This window comes from Mobula birostris, chromosome 22 (assembly GCF_030028105.1).
Source record: "Mobula birostris isolate sMobBir1 chromosome 22, sMobBir1.hap1, whole genome shotgun sequence".
NCBI classification, from domain to species: Eukaryota; Metazoa; Chordata; class Chondrichthyes; order Myliobatiformes; family Myliobatidae; genus Mobula; species Mobula birostris.
The window spans coordinates 14,271,756-14,285,928 of record NC_092391.1 but is presented as its reverse complement, the minus strand read 5'-3'; the positions used below and the strand labels follow the sequence as shown (position 1 = coordinate 14,285,928).

At 38.4% G+C, this 14,173-nt stretch overlaps 1 protein-coding gene across 1 annotated transcript in view; it reads left to right on the top strand.

Moving 5' to 3' along the window:
- c5 (complement component 5) overlaps positions 1–14,173 on the top strand; it is a 95,469-nt gene that overhangs the window by 12,045 nt on the left and 69,251 nt on the right. The window contains exons 5-9 of the mRNA XM_072240668.1: positions 367–449; positions 3,060–3,150; positions 7,874–7,982; positions 11,572–11,698; positions 12,712–12,827. Of these exons, the coding sequence (XP_072096769.1) occupies positions 367–449; positions 3,060–3,150; positions 7,874–7,982; positions 11,572–11,698; positions 12,712–12,827 (526 nt within the window). The remainder of the gene's footprint in view (positions 1–366; positions 450–3,059; positions 3,151–7,873; positions 7,983–11,571; positions 11,699–12,711; positions 12,828–14,173) is intronic.

Sequence of the window (14,173 nt, the reverse complement as noted above, 5' to 3'; positions counted from 1 at the left end):
CTCTCAACGTTGCAAGGTTACAAGGAAATTGGAGGGGGATATAATTTCTCTGATAGTACTCTGACAGGTTGAATGGCTCTCTGTTCCACAATAGGTGAATGGCCATTCAATGCATTCATGTATTCGCATCTGACTTCCAGTGCATTCATTACTTCCACACTACAGTACAGAAGTCCAGAATGTTAGCTAACTGGAAACTCTGTATGAACCTGCAGCACATTGCCAGTTTGAAAATGAATGGATTTTAGCTTCAGAAATATTTCTGTCAATGGCCTTCTGAATATCCAAGTGCACAACATCAAATATTAACAATTATTATTAATATTGTTATCTATCTTACATTTAAATTACACTAATTTTTTTCAGGTATGGTATATGGACAGTAGAAGCTTCTTATAAAAATGACTTCACAACTACTACTTCAACGCATTTTGAGATCAAAGAATATGGTAGATCTATACTTTATATTCTGACACTAGAATAAACTAACAATTATGAACTTGAGTTGTGCAAATATACAAATTCCTAATTATTTATGCATTTAGGAAAAATAAAGCTTGACTAGAAATATGAGTACAATCAAGTTCTTAAATAACTTTTTTTTTTGTAGAACAATGTGTACAAAACCAGTTCCCCTTTAAGTTAGACCAAGTCAGAAGTATTGGGCAGAGTCAGTGTTACACACACACAATGCTGGAGGAACTCAGCAGGTTAGTCAGCATCAATGGAAACGAATAAACAGTTACACACATCAAAGTTGCTGGTGAACGCAGCAGGCCAGGCAGCATCTCTGGGAAGAAGTACAGTCGACGTTTCGGGCCGAGACCCTTCGTCAGGACTAACTGAAAGGAGAGCTAGTAAGAGATTTGAAAGTGGGAGGGGGAGGGGATGATCCAAAATGATAGGAGAAGACAGGAGGGAGAGGGATGGAGCCAAGAGCTAGACAGTTGATTGGCAAAAGGGATATGAGAGGATCATGGGACAGGAGGCCCAGGGAGAAAGAAAAGGGGGAGGGGGGGAACCCAGAGGATGGGCAAGGGGTATAGTGAGAGGGACAGAGGGAGAAAAAGGAGAGAGAGAAAAAGACTGTGTGTATATAAATAAATAATGGATGGGGTACGAGGGGGAGGTGGGGCATTAGCGGAAGCTTGAGAAGTCAATGTTCATGCCATCAGGTTGGAGGCTACCCAGACGGAACCAGCTCTTGACTCCAACCCTCCCCCTCCTGTCTTCTCCTATCATTTTGGATCTCCCCCTCCCCCTCCCACTTTCAAATCTCTTACTAGCTCTTCTTTCAGTTAGTCCTGACGAAGGGTCTCGGCCCAAAATGTCAACTGTACCTCTTCCTAGAGATGCTGCCTGGCCTGCTGCGTTCACCAGCAACTTTGATGTGTGTTGCTTGAATTTCCAGCATCTGCAGAATTCCTCGTGTTTGCGTGAATAAACAGTTGATATTTCATGCTGATACCCTTCTTTAAAAGTGGAAAGGAAGGTGGAAGATGCCAGAATAAGCAGGTGGGGGTGGGGAAGGAGGATAGCTAGAAGGTGATTGGTGAAACCAAATGGGTAGGAAAGATAAAGGGTTGGAGAGAAAGGAATCTGATAGGAGGGGGACCCAGGGGAGCTGAAATTGTCAGGTCGCATTGGAACTGTAGGCATTCAGCCATTGAAGTTTCATTGGTTTTAGATTTTCATGCATGCTCTTCCAAACTTGGAATGAAGGGTGGCATTAAGAAGATAAATTGTTTTCAGTTGTTCTTCTATTTTGATGGTTTTAATTGTTTCTGTGTTGATGTGCTTCTAATTTAATATTAATTAAAATTTTAATAATCTTCAATTTTCAATAATTCACTTCAATTTTAATAATTTTCATATAGTCAGAAATACTAAAAAACTAAAAAAACCTCTGAATTTTGGCAAGAGATTTAAGCTTCACCTTCTCTCAAAGTATATCAAGGGCATTTGGGGAAGAACATTTTGACTGAGCCAACTGAGGCCCAGTCATGACTGGAGCTAGCTGGCTGAGGTGAGTATCAACATGGTGGGACTACATCTTGTAGTTCTAGATGATAGGCTGGCTTCAAGATGATCTAGCTCATTTATTCTTCTTTACTGGAATAAAAATTAATTATTTTGGTATCACATATTCATCTTTTGTCTTGAAAATTGATTACACTATTCTGCAAAGTGGTGTCTTATTACACTATTCTCCAAAGTGGTATATTAAAGCTGAACTATGATATACTTTAACATTGTTGCTACACTCAAGCTAGGGATTTAACTGAACATATAAAATGATCTCATAATTTTCATCATTTAATAGAAATCTGCAGTAATAATTAAGTCCAAAGGAAAGAAAAACACCTTTGTAAACATTAATTTTCAGTTCAGGATGTGTTGCCTATTATCAAGTTTATTATAAAGAACATTTATTATAAAGTATTACTGATTGAATATAGAAAAGCCCAAGCATTGTCTGACACTGTTAGTGCATATTAGAACACTGATTTCACATCTTTCATTTGATTCATCATAAAGTACTTTGGTACGATAATGAAGTAACACAGTTTCTATATAAGTAGGTCAGCGGTTTCCTCATTCAAATACAGTGGCAGAGCTACTGATTTACTATTCAATGAGCACTGATAGCATATTTAAAGCCTTGTTTTTTTAAAGTAGTAATTGATGTTGAGAAGGGGAAGTGAATAAAAAGAAAATTAAGGAAATCAAGAAATACTTGATAGTGAATAAGTAATATTTAAACAATTTTTATTGGTCCATCATTTACAGTGAGAAATACTTTAGTACTTATTACAAAGTGGATAACAACATTTGACAATCCAAGGCAAATTTTATACTTGCGACTAGTTTCTTTAACAAAATCAGAACAGTTCTTAATTCTAATTGATGCAAATCATATTCATAACATTAAATGTAGTTCATAATCTCCAAATATTAGAAAATGGAATCTTTCCAATTAATCCTATGAGACAGTAGGTAGATAATGTCAGACAGAATGAATGAAACATTATTTGGTAACATATTTTATATCTTTTTAGTGTTACCAACCTTCCTGATCTCTATCAAGCCAGAAAAGCACTACATTTCTTTTGAGGAATTTGAAAGATTTACAATAACCATAACAGCAAGGTAATCATTTACACCTTTTTTTCCTTTTGTGATATTTAAATTTTATTTTAATTCATTTTTTGATATTTATGTTATCAACATAATTGCAAAATTTCAAAGTTCAAAGTACATTCATTATCAGAATATGTATAAAGTATATAATCTTGAGATTCATCTTATTGCAGATAGCCAAAACAAAGAAACAAAATAGAACTCCATTCAAAGAAAACTCCCACACAACCAGATCATCAGACATGCGAAAAAAGAACAAATTGTGCCAACAGCAAAAAGCTAACAAATAGCACACAAAACATTAAATATCAAACCATCGTCCTCAAAAATTAGTCCAAAATGCCACTATTATCATACAGTCTGGACATTGAAAGCAGTTTATATTAAGGCTGTCAGTAATTTGAATGTAATTTCTTTAGCTTGCTAACATGTAGCTTTATCTTTTAATACATAGACAATGGCACTACTTGGAACTTCTGTGGAAATAAATTAGCTTGGTGGCCACTGTCCCAAAATAAAGTTCTTAAATGATGACTAATTCAGTTAAGTTATCAGATTGTTCTAATGTGGTAAAGCACAGATACTTTTTTATTTATAGTACAATGCAAAAGTCTTAAGGCCCATACTATTGAGTTAATACAAAGTTAAGAACTGTTATTTCTGATTCCCAACTATATACCCCATATACAGTACCTAAGACTAATGCATAGTACTATATATTGGTACTTGAATTTTAATGAACATTAACAGAATCTAAAAGTAAACAAGATGAGAAGGCACCTAATTAATTATTTGGAGATGGCATTTTTCTTATATCATGTGACCATTACGGCTTAGGGTGCAAATATGTGAAATGAGTTCTGTTTTCATGGCTAGAGTAACTGTGTTATAGCCACTATTAGTTATCTGTTTCATAAGATGAATTAAACATTTAATAGACATTCTGTTTATCAGATCTGAGATTTTTTTTAAATGCCAGAAACATTACAAACTAATGGCAGAGGCATTTTAATTTTAAAGGAAACTGTAACAACTCTTTTATTGCCAACCAAACACAGTACATAAAGCATGGTGAAAACTTCACGTCATTACATCATCACGTCAGACCAGCCTCTTAAAGTGAACCTCAACTTAATGTTGAGATTGTGAATTATGTGTATGTTTCTACCCCTTACGTTACCCCACAATATTACTGTAATAGTTTGATGTTACAGATATGACAACTTCAAAATATTTCTTCAATTTCCATCATATAAATGATTTTATTTTTGACTGTTGCTCTTATTGTACCATGAAAATTAATTTAATTGTGAGTTGCATTTATATAAATACAGAGAACTTGAATTCATGGAGATATACAGCACAGAAACAGTCTCTTTGGCCCAACTCATCCATTCCAACCAAGTGTCGGCATTTAGATTAGATTAGATTAGATTATGAGGACTGTCATGTACCCCGTGACGGGGATAAAGAAACCAGCAGAAATAGAAACCACTTTGGAGTCTCGTATTGCTATAAACTACTAATATTTATTAGTAACTACGCAATACAGTAATATCAATGTAAATAAATCACGCAGGTTAGCATGAATATTTACAAAAGTACGTAAATCAGTAAGTGTGGAAATGTATGTATGATAACCAAGCCTCTTTAACTCTAGGGGTAAAATGATACAGTCTTACGATGTTGAGTAAAGTTCAGTTCAGTTCAGTTCATGGTATTTAGTTGAGCAGCGATGGGGGGGGTGGAGAGAGAGAGGGAGAGTTGAGTCGTCAGGTGAGCTGATGCCGTCAGTCTTCTCGTTGTCCTCCAAAATCCTTTACAAGTCACTGACTGTGACTTTAACCGGGGGACCGGTTTCCCTGTGGTGGAGCTATCACCCCGGCAAAGGTGGACACATAGACAACTCCCCACCAGTCAACCTCTTCTCCTGAAACTGGAATAGCAATTTGGATCGATCCGCCTGTTCGATCCTCCAACACCCATTTTCTCTGTGGGCACAACAATGCTCATTCAGTGTCCAGATCATGTGTCCTGAGGTCTATATCATCTGACCTCCCATTTATTTCACCAGGCTGAGCATCACCTGCCATTCAAGGAGTCCCTCCTTCCTTTGTCTGTAAAGAAATGCAAGCGGGCAACCTGTCCTTGAAGAAATATCAACAACCTGCTGAAAATCATAACATCGAGTGTCCATTAAATAACACCGCCTTCGGTCACCATAGCAACTTACGAGCTGCTTGGTGCTGTCTCCAACTCCAAACTCAGTAAAAATCCAAAGTTACTTCCAATGCCTTAAAGTGACAGTCCAACCGTTAATCTTCATCCGTCTCTCTCTCTCTCTCTCTCTCTCTCTCTCTCTCCTTTCCCTCTCTCTCTCTCCTTTCCAAACAAACCATCCACGATGAATGTCTCTCTCTGTCTTTCTTCAAACAGTTAATAGGGGCACTCCTGGATCCCCTCACAGAACACTCAGTCCTTGTTTATTGTTATTTAGAAATGCATGCATTAAAAAATGATATAATGTTTCTCTGGTATGCTATCATAGAAACACAAGACAGATCAAGACTAAAACTGACAAAAACCACATGATTATAACATACAGTTACAACAGTGCAAAGCAGTACCGTAATTTGATAAGAGCAGACCATGGGCACGGTAAAAAAGAGTCTCAAAGTCCTAATAGCCCCAACATCTCACACAGACGGTAGAAGGAAGAAACTCTCCCTGCCATGAGCTTCCAGCGCTGCAAACTTGCCAATACAGCATCCTGGAAGCACCCGACCACAGTCCGACTCTGAGTCCCTCCAAAAACTTTGAGCCTCCAACACCGAGCACCAAGCACCATCTCTGCTGAGCACTTCGACCCCGTCCCTGGCCGCCAAGCAACAGGCAAAGCCAAGGATTCGGGGCCTTCCCCTCTGGAGATTCCGGATCACACAGTAGCAGTGGCAGCGAAACAGGCATTTCAGAAGTTTCACCAGATGTTCCTCCGTGCTCTCACGTCTGCCTCCATCAAATCAGAATTTGGCACAGCATCCTACTTGACAGATTACAGATATTCATCACCGGAGAGGCTGCGCGCGCTGCGTTGCGTCGCCATCTTCTCCTCCTCCCGGATTTGTCCCATATCCCTCAAAAGCAGGGGTACCCAACCTTTTTTTATGCCATGAGCCAGCACCATTAAGCAAGGGGTCCATTGACCCCAGGTTGGAAACCCCTGCTCTAAACCCTTCCTATTGTGTATCTGTCAAAATATAGTTATACCTGCCTGTACCACCTACTATGGTAGCTTGAACGATATATCCACCACCATCTGTGTATAAACTTTCCCCTCAGACTCCCTTTATAAGTATCTTTCTCCCCTCACCTTAAACCTAAGTTTTCAAGTTTTCCCCCGGGGAAAATATTGTGACTATCTCTCCTATTAATGTCTCTCATAATTGGATATAAGGAGGATGAAGGGATATGGACGTAGTGTTGGTACAAGGGATTTTTGTTTGGGTATCTTTGATTTGCTTTTTAGCTGGTTCAGCACAGTATTGTGGGCTGAATGGCCTGTTCCTGTGCTGTTTTCTTCTATGATCTATAATTAAATGCAGTAAACCTCTATAAGATGATCCCTTGCCCCTTCTCCTTTAGGTGACTGTGTCCTACTACTCAAAATCTCACTTTCAGTAATACTCTTCAGCATTCTGCCTTTCATTTTTGATGTCCAGGCCTGGTTTAACTTCCCAAAATATATCACTGTGAACCTGTCTGTTAAATTTCATCTGCCATTTCCTTGCTGACTTTCCCAGTTGTCTGAGAACTGGTTGTAACATTAGACAAAATTTTTATTCTCCACCATATCACCAATTGGCAAATTTACTACTCATGTTACCAGCACTTCAAATGATTAAAGTCAATGATAAACAATAAAGAACTCAGGACCATTCCCTGTCGCACTGACTGCTTATAGCTCCCCAATGTGGAAAAACAGCTCTTGACTACCACCCTCTGTCTCTTATCACCAAGCCTATTTTGTATCGATTTTACTATCTCACATAGATTCTTGCCCACTGGAGTAGCTGACCATGAGGGACCTCGTCAAAGGACTTGCTAGATTCCAGATAAACAATTTCCACCTCCCTGAACTTGTTCAAATCTCTTGATTATCTCTTCAAAATTCTCGGTCAAATTTGGGAGACAAGATCTCCCATGAATAAGCCAAAATGACTATACCTGATCAGCTGACAAGAAAATCTTCAGATGCTGGAATTCCTAGCAACACACACAAAATGCTGGAGGAACTCAGCAGGTCAGGCAGCATCGATAGAAATGAGTAAACAGTTGGCGTTTCAGGCCAAGTAACTTCTTCAGTCCTGATGAAGAGTCTCACCGCAAAACGGTCGATGGTTTACTCTTTTCCAAAGATGCTGCTTGACCTGCTGAGTTCTTCCAGCATTTTGTGTGTATCCTAATCAGTTGTTGTTTTTCCAAATGCAAGTAGATTCTCGCTCCACTGAAGCAAGGCCTGTAGTTCCTAGCTTTTCCTTGTATCCTTCTTTAGGTAAAAGCACAACTCCAGTTTTCTGGTATCTCACCATGGCTTATGAAGATATAAAAATCTCTGCTGGACTCTTATTACTTTCTCCATCTTGAGATGAAAATGAACTGTTAAAATTGTTATTTTTGTAAACTGCATTACTTAGGTTCACAATTAACTGAATTTTTTTTTGCAATTTTACAGATATTTTTATAAAAAAATAGTATCATCTGCATCTGTCTTTGTGCGTTTTGGAATTATTGACAAACGTGGTACAAAGCAACTAATGCCACTTGCAGCACAGCATGTTCTGGTAAGAGAAACAAATTATGATAAACACTAAATTGTCATATATGTTTGTTTTTCAGCAAAATTTCACTGAGAAATATTATGCAGGTGCTTATGACATGTCAGTGTAGAAAATGGCTCCTCATTTAGTCTTGCAGTGCAAACTGTTCATAAAAGCACATGATATAGGGCAAAAGAAGTCTAGACAGAGATGCGATAAGTAATGAGAAATATTGTATATAGTGTACATAGAGCAAATATTCTGGAAACCCCAGTTCATATTATTTGCATTACTTATTACACTGACTTGGGATTTGAAAAAAAATAGAATCATTTTAATTACTTACCTCAGTTTATCTCAACCCCGGAAGCCTATGCCTTTAATTTGAAGAATGTTATCGTTCTGGTTTCAGAGAAAAAAATATTGTAAACAGTATAGTTATGTAGGAAATTGGGAACAAGGGAATGAATCAAGATACATCTCCTCATATGAGGTTAAATACATACAAATCTAGTGCTGTGCACTTCAAAACATGGCCACTTATAACCAAGAAAACCAAAAACAATTGATTCATAGGAGAATCATCATATGGAAATTCCCATCAGAGCAGACACTATCCAGCATTGTCATGGGCAAATTCGTGTAATTCTCCACCTCACAAAACAATAGGTATTCCCTTACAGTAATTCAAAAACACCAACACTCTTTCAAAGGCATTTTTGACAACCAGTAAATCCTGCTTTTAAGCATGAACAGCAACACTTGTGTTTTATCTTTGAGTAAATGAAAACCGTGCTTTTTATAAATTCTTGACTATTGATACTTTTTGTCTTTCCTCATCAATCCTTATAACCAAACGTATATGTTAAAGAGGTTCCCTGTGTAAACCTCATATTTATAATTGCATCCTCAACTTTATTGTAGCTTTGTTCTTCCCTGTTTCCAGGTATGCAGTGCTCCTGCTTTCCAAACTGCTTGAAGGCATACTATTTGACTGTGAAACCAAATAATGTGAAATGAATGTGTATTCTAACGATAGGGTTGGAATATATTAATTAAACTGAAAATTGGATGATTCCTGCACATTGATCAAATTATTCCTGCTCCCAGTTGTGTTCATTGATCCAGATCTGCTGTACTTCAAGAATCCACATGGCTTCAATTCCTTGTGACCAACAATAAGGGGAATCTACTTGTTTTTATATTAAATTGGTGTTTACAGTGAATACTTCCTGGTCACTTTAATTTCTATTACAATCTTAAATTCTATTTTGTATGTTAATATTTTATAATAGTAAAACTGTAAATTTGACATTTTCTCATCAGACCAAGTGGCAGAGTTGCATTTCTATTGCTCAGCTCCTCATTTTTTATTGGACATCAAAGCCTCTGTCACAGCTATGCCTACTTTGGCTATTTGTCAATTCTGCCCCAACTTTTAGATCCTACAGTTTCTGACTCTGAACTGGCAACTGAAGCTGCCCAGAATGGCTGGAAGACCAAGATTTTCCCTGTAGAAGTGGGATGCAGGGGATTCGTTGCTACATCTACGACCAGTCTATTGAAGAAGATGGGGGTGAGGGGTTACTCCCTCCAACAAGCAATCAAGTCCTTGTCAAATGCAGCAGAAGAAAGCAGCAATTGGATTTGGATTAAAAGGAAAGACAACAACTGGGCTGCAAGATGAAGACAGCAGGGTATGGAACTGAGGGGGGTGTATCTGGGACGCCAGGTAGCACCGTTGAGCCCTCTGGAGACATCGTAGGCTTGTCAATGAAACGTCAAAGAAGGAGGGTGCCCACCTGATGACCCCGATGACGTACCTACCCTCCCTCCTTGTCACCAAACCCACTGCCAACATCGAGAGTGCCAACTTACCACAGGGATTGAAACATCAAGTCCTAGTAGCTCTACTACTGTGGCCTGCTACTGTTTCTTCTTTTTGCCTGCCAAATGGGGGATTTTGGGAAGCCAGTACCAGGTTGTTTGTTTTTGGATTGTAGACTTAAGGAGAGGGAAACCTAAGGTCCTCATCGGAAGATCAGAGATGGAGAAAGTTAGCAACTTTAAATTCCTGGGTGTAACTATTTCAGAGGACCTGCCCTGGAATCAGCAGACAAATGCAATTACGGTGAAAGCTCAGCAGCACCTCTACTTCCTTAGGAGTCTGCAGAGATTCAGCATGGCATCAAAAACTTTGCCAATCTTTTATAGATATGTACTGGAGAGTGTACTGTCTGGCTGCAGCACAGCCTGGTATGGCCTGGTATCACCAATGCTTTTGAACATCCTACAAAATGTAGTGGATTTGGCCCTGTACATCACAGGTAAAGCCCTCCAAGTCCAAACTATTGAGCTCATCTACATGAAATGCTGTCGTAGGAAAGCAGCATCCATTATCAAGGATCCTCACCACCCAGGCCATCTTCTATTCTCACCGCTACCTTCAGGTAGAAGATACAAGAGCCTCAGGACTTGCACCACCAGCTTCAGGAACAGTTACTTCCCCTCTACTATCAGGCTCTTGAACAAAAGGGGATAACTACACTCACTTGTCCATCCATTGAGATATTCCCACAATCAATTACCTTAATTTAAGGATTTTTTATCTTGTTATTTCATGTTCTCATTATTCATTGCTATCTATTTGCATTTGCACAGTTGATTGTCTCCTGCACATTACATGACCTTTCATTGATCATGTTATAGTTACTATTATATAGATTTGCTAAGTATGCCATCAGGAAGATGAATCTCAGGGTTGTATTGTGAAGGACCCCACACACCCCTCATACAAACTCTTCTCCCTCCTGCCATCTGGGAAAAGGTACCAAAGCATTCGGGCTCTCACGACCAGACTGTGCAACAGTTTCTTCCCCCAAGCCATCACACTCCTTAATACTCTGAGACTAGACTGACATCTACACCATTTATTATTATATTGTAATTTGTCCTCTACTGTGCCTATTGTCTTGTTTATTATTTATTGTACTGCCCTGCACTGTTTTGTGCACGTTATGTAGTCCTGTGTAGGTCTGTAGGCTAGTGTAGTTTTTGTGTTGTCTTACGTAGTCTAGTGTAGCCTTGTGTTGTCTCACTTAGTCTAGTGTAGTTTTGTGTTGTTTCATGTAGCACCATGGTCCTGGAGGGACATTGTTTCGTTTTTACTGTGTACTGTACCAGCAGTTTATGGTTGAAATGACAATAAAAAGCAACTTGACTTGTATGTGGTGACATATATGTACTCTGATAATAAAACTTACCTTGAGCTTTGAAGTTTGATTTCAAGGCAATGGAGCTAAGCCAAAAGCAGCACTAAGGCAATGGGGCTCCAAATATTTCATCTCCTGTTCTTCTTTACCATCTTCCCTTGAATCTAATCACTCATCATTTATATATTCATATTTTTAATTTGGATGAATGTACATCCAATGAACTGTTATCCTATTTGTCGTCCTTGATTTGCAAAAACAAGTACATGATCAATGTTTGCATTCAGTCAGTCACAAGATTGCATTGTTCAGGACAATCAAAGTCAGAATTACAGTTTAGTTTTTTTTTGGAGACTTAGGTACAGTATTAAATAAAATGAACAAATTTTTATTCTTATCAGATGTTCAATGGAGTAACAACTATAACGTTCAACCCTAAAGCTGCAACCGAATTAATTAACCGATATGGTATTGAAGATCTTCATGAAGATTTTTTGTACATTGGAGTGACAGTTCAAGATTCGTCAGGTATAAGATAATAATTCTTTTATAAAGAGCTAAAAAAAAGTTCATGTATATTCCACATACTGCTGCACTGAAAGAGTGAGTGAGACAGACTGAGAAGCTATGTGAATCTGATGTTTCTTACAATGAGAAAGGCCTTGCCACCTTGATACTGTCATCCATCACGTTGTATTCATCAGTCTGTAGACTGGAGTTTAGAGCTCACTTATCCTGCTTCTTTTTACCAAATTTCTGTCATATCTTTTTAAAGTTCCAACAAAGCCTTGTAGCCCCAGGTGATTACTTCTGTAATGTCAAGGATCTGTCAGGAAATGCAGAGGAGACTTGACCCAAAAGCAGAGCAGTGGAAACAATTTTTGCAGTAAACAATACTTTACTAATAATCTGCCAAGTAGCAAGCCATGAGGGGCACAAAACAAGAGAGACCAGATATTTAACACGACAAAGCAACAAGATAACCAAAGGCCAGGAGCAAATGGTTGGGCTAGCTGGTTTGATAGATGAATAAATGACTGTGGCTGAGGGCTGGGTTTAAATAGGCTGCAGGTAATGAGTTGGAAACAAGTCGCAGGTGACTCTTGTTAGCTGAGAAGAGACTGGAAGGTGCCTGCCTGTGTAGGCCTAACAGGATCTGCAAACCCTTCAATAGCTTATTAATCTTGTTCATACTTCATCTAGCCATGGTTCCAAAGTCAGAAGCTTAAATGAAGAAGCAAACACATAACATTCCAAAAATGTCTGTCTTGTTTTAGTTACACATTTGAATGTTAATATCCTTGTATGATAATCATTCTCAAAAAAACTGCAGGGGTCTTTCAACCTGAAAGGGCTTTAACAATGTTGCATGCATCCTAAAAATAAGTTCCAAAGATGTCTGCTCTTGGTTGATGTGAAATTATTTTGATAACTGTCAACTCAGTAGTTCTCTTAAAAATGTGAAGTATTAAAATTTCTGACAGGCCGGCCAGCAATTGCTCCAGTCAGAAATAATCTGTTTTTGTTGCATTTACTGTTAGCTGGAATATCTGAAGATGCTGAATATAGCGAAGTTAAATTTACTGTCTCGCCGTATTTAATTAACCTGGTGGGAACTCCACTTTTTGTAAAACCTGGGCTTCCATACAACGTCATAGTAAGTAAAAAGAGTTGCATTTTCGGTTTCTGCAGCATGAATCTGACCTGTTTGGTGGATTTCTTTGTTCTTCCAACTTATGTAAAGTTGTAAATGATATTCAAATCATCACAATCCCTTCGGTGCAGGGGTTCCCGATCTTTTTTTTTATGCCATGATCCAATACCATTAAGCAATGGGTCTGTAGATCCCAGGTTGGGAACCCCTGCTTCGGAGCAACCCATTTGGAAGCACCAATTTCATCAAATTCTCTTGTGTAGACGTGGATGAAGTGGACAAATCTAAAAGTCCTGTGTTTTTAGTAATTTTGCAAAGGTGCAAGCAAGACAACAGATGTTGATAACTTACTTCAAATTGTTATTGTGAATAAAATGGGAACTTAATTTCTTTCATAATTAAAAACATGGGAGAAATTTTACCCTAAATAAGTCATTCATTTCATTTGCCAAAAATTGCTGTAATATTTTAAATTTTAAGAATTTATATTGTTTTTAAATATAAATAAATCAATGTTTAGGAGTGGGTTACTTTAAGGAGTGCAGTTCTGAAGGTGATTTCTCACTATTGAGCATTATAAGAAGCATAAAATTGGGTATATGGATATTGGTGTTAGTGGCACTATATTGCTAACTTGGCATGTTAGAAGGTCTTTGTTTGGTGGCACAGTGGTACTGCTAGTATCCGTCCTTCTTCACAGTTGCAGTGATACACACTCAATCCTGACCCCTGTGTACCCCCTGCAAATGTGTGGGTCTTCTTCAGAAGCTCCAGTCTCCTCCCATAACTCAAAGACATTGTAGGTTAGAAGGTTAGTTAGCACTGGTGGGAGTGAGTGGAGATGGTGGGAATTTGGAGAGAATAAAAAGGGATTAGCATCGAGCAAATGTAAGAGGGTGCTTGATTGTCTGTGTGGTCTCTGAGGGTCAAGGGCCAGTTAATATGCTGGATGATTCTATCTGAGATAATTTTTACAACTTCATTTTAACCCTGAAGCTTATTTTAATTTATTAACAATTAAATCTATAATGTATTCGTTGTTTTAGATAGATAGATAGATATACTTTATTAATCCCGAGGGAAATTGGGTTTCGTTACAGCCGCTCCAACCAAGAATAGAGCATAACTATAGCAATACAAAAACCACAAACAATCAAGCCACAATATGCAAACTATGCCAGATGGAAATAAGTCCAGGACCAGCCTATTGGCTCAGGGTGTCTGACCCTCCATTTTGATGGTAAAATTGGTGACACCGTTGTATTATGCACCATGTGATGATTGGCAATGTGGTGGCACGGTAGCATAGCAGGATTTGGGATGCAATGTTGAAGTTGTACAAGATATTG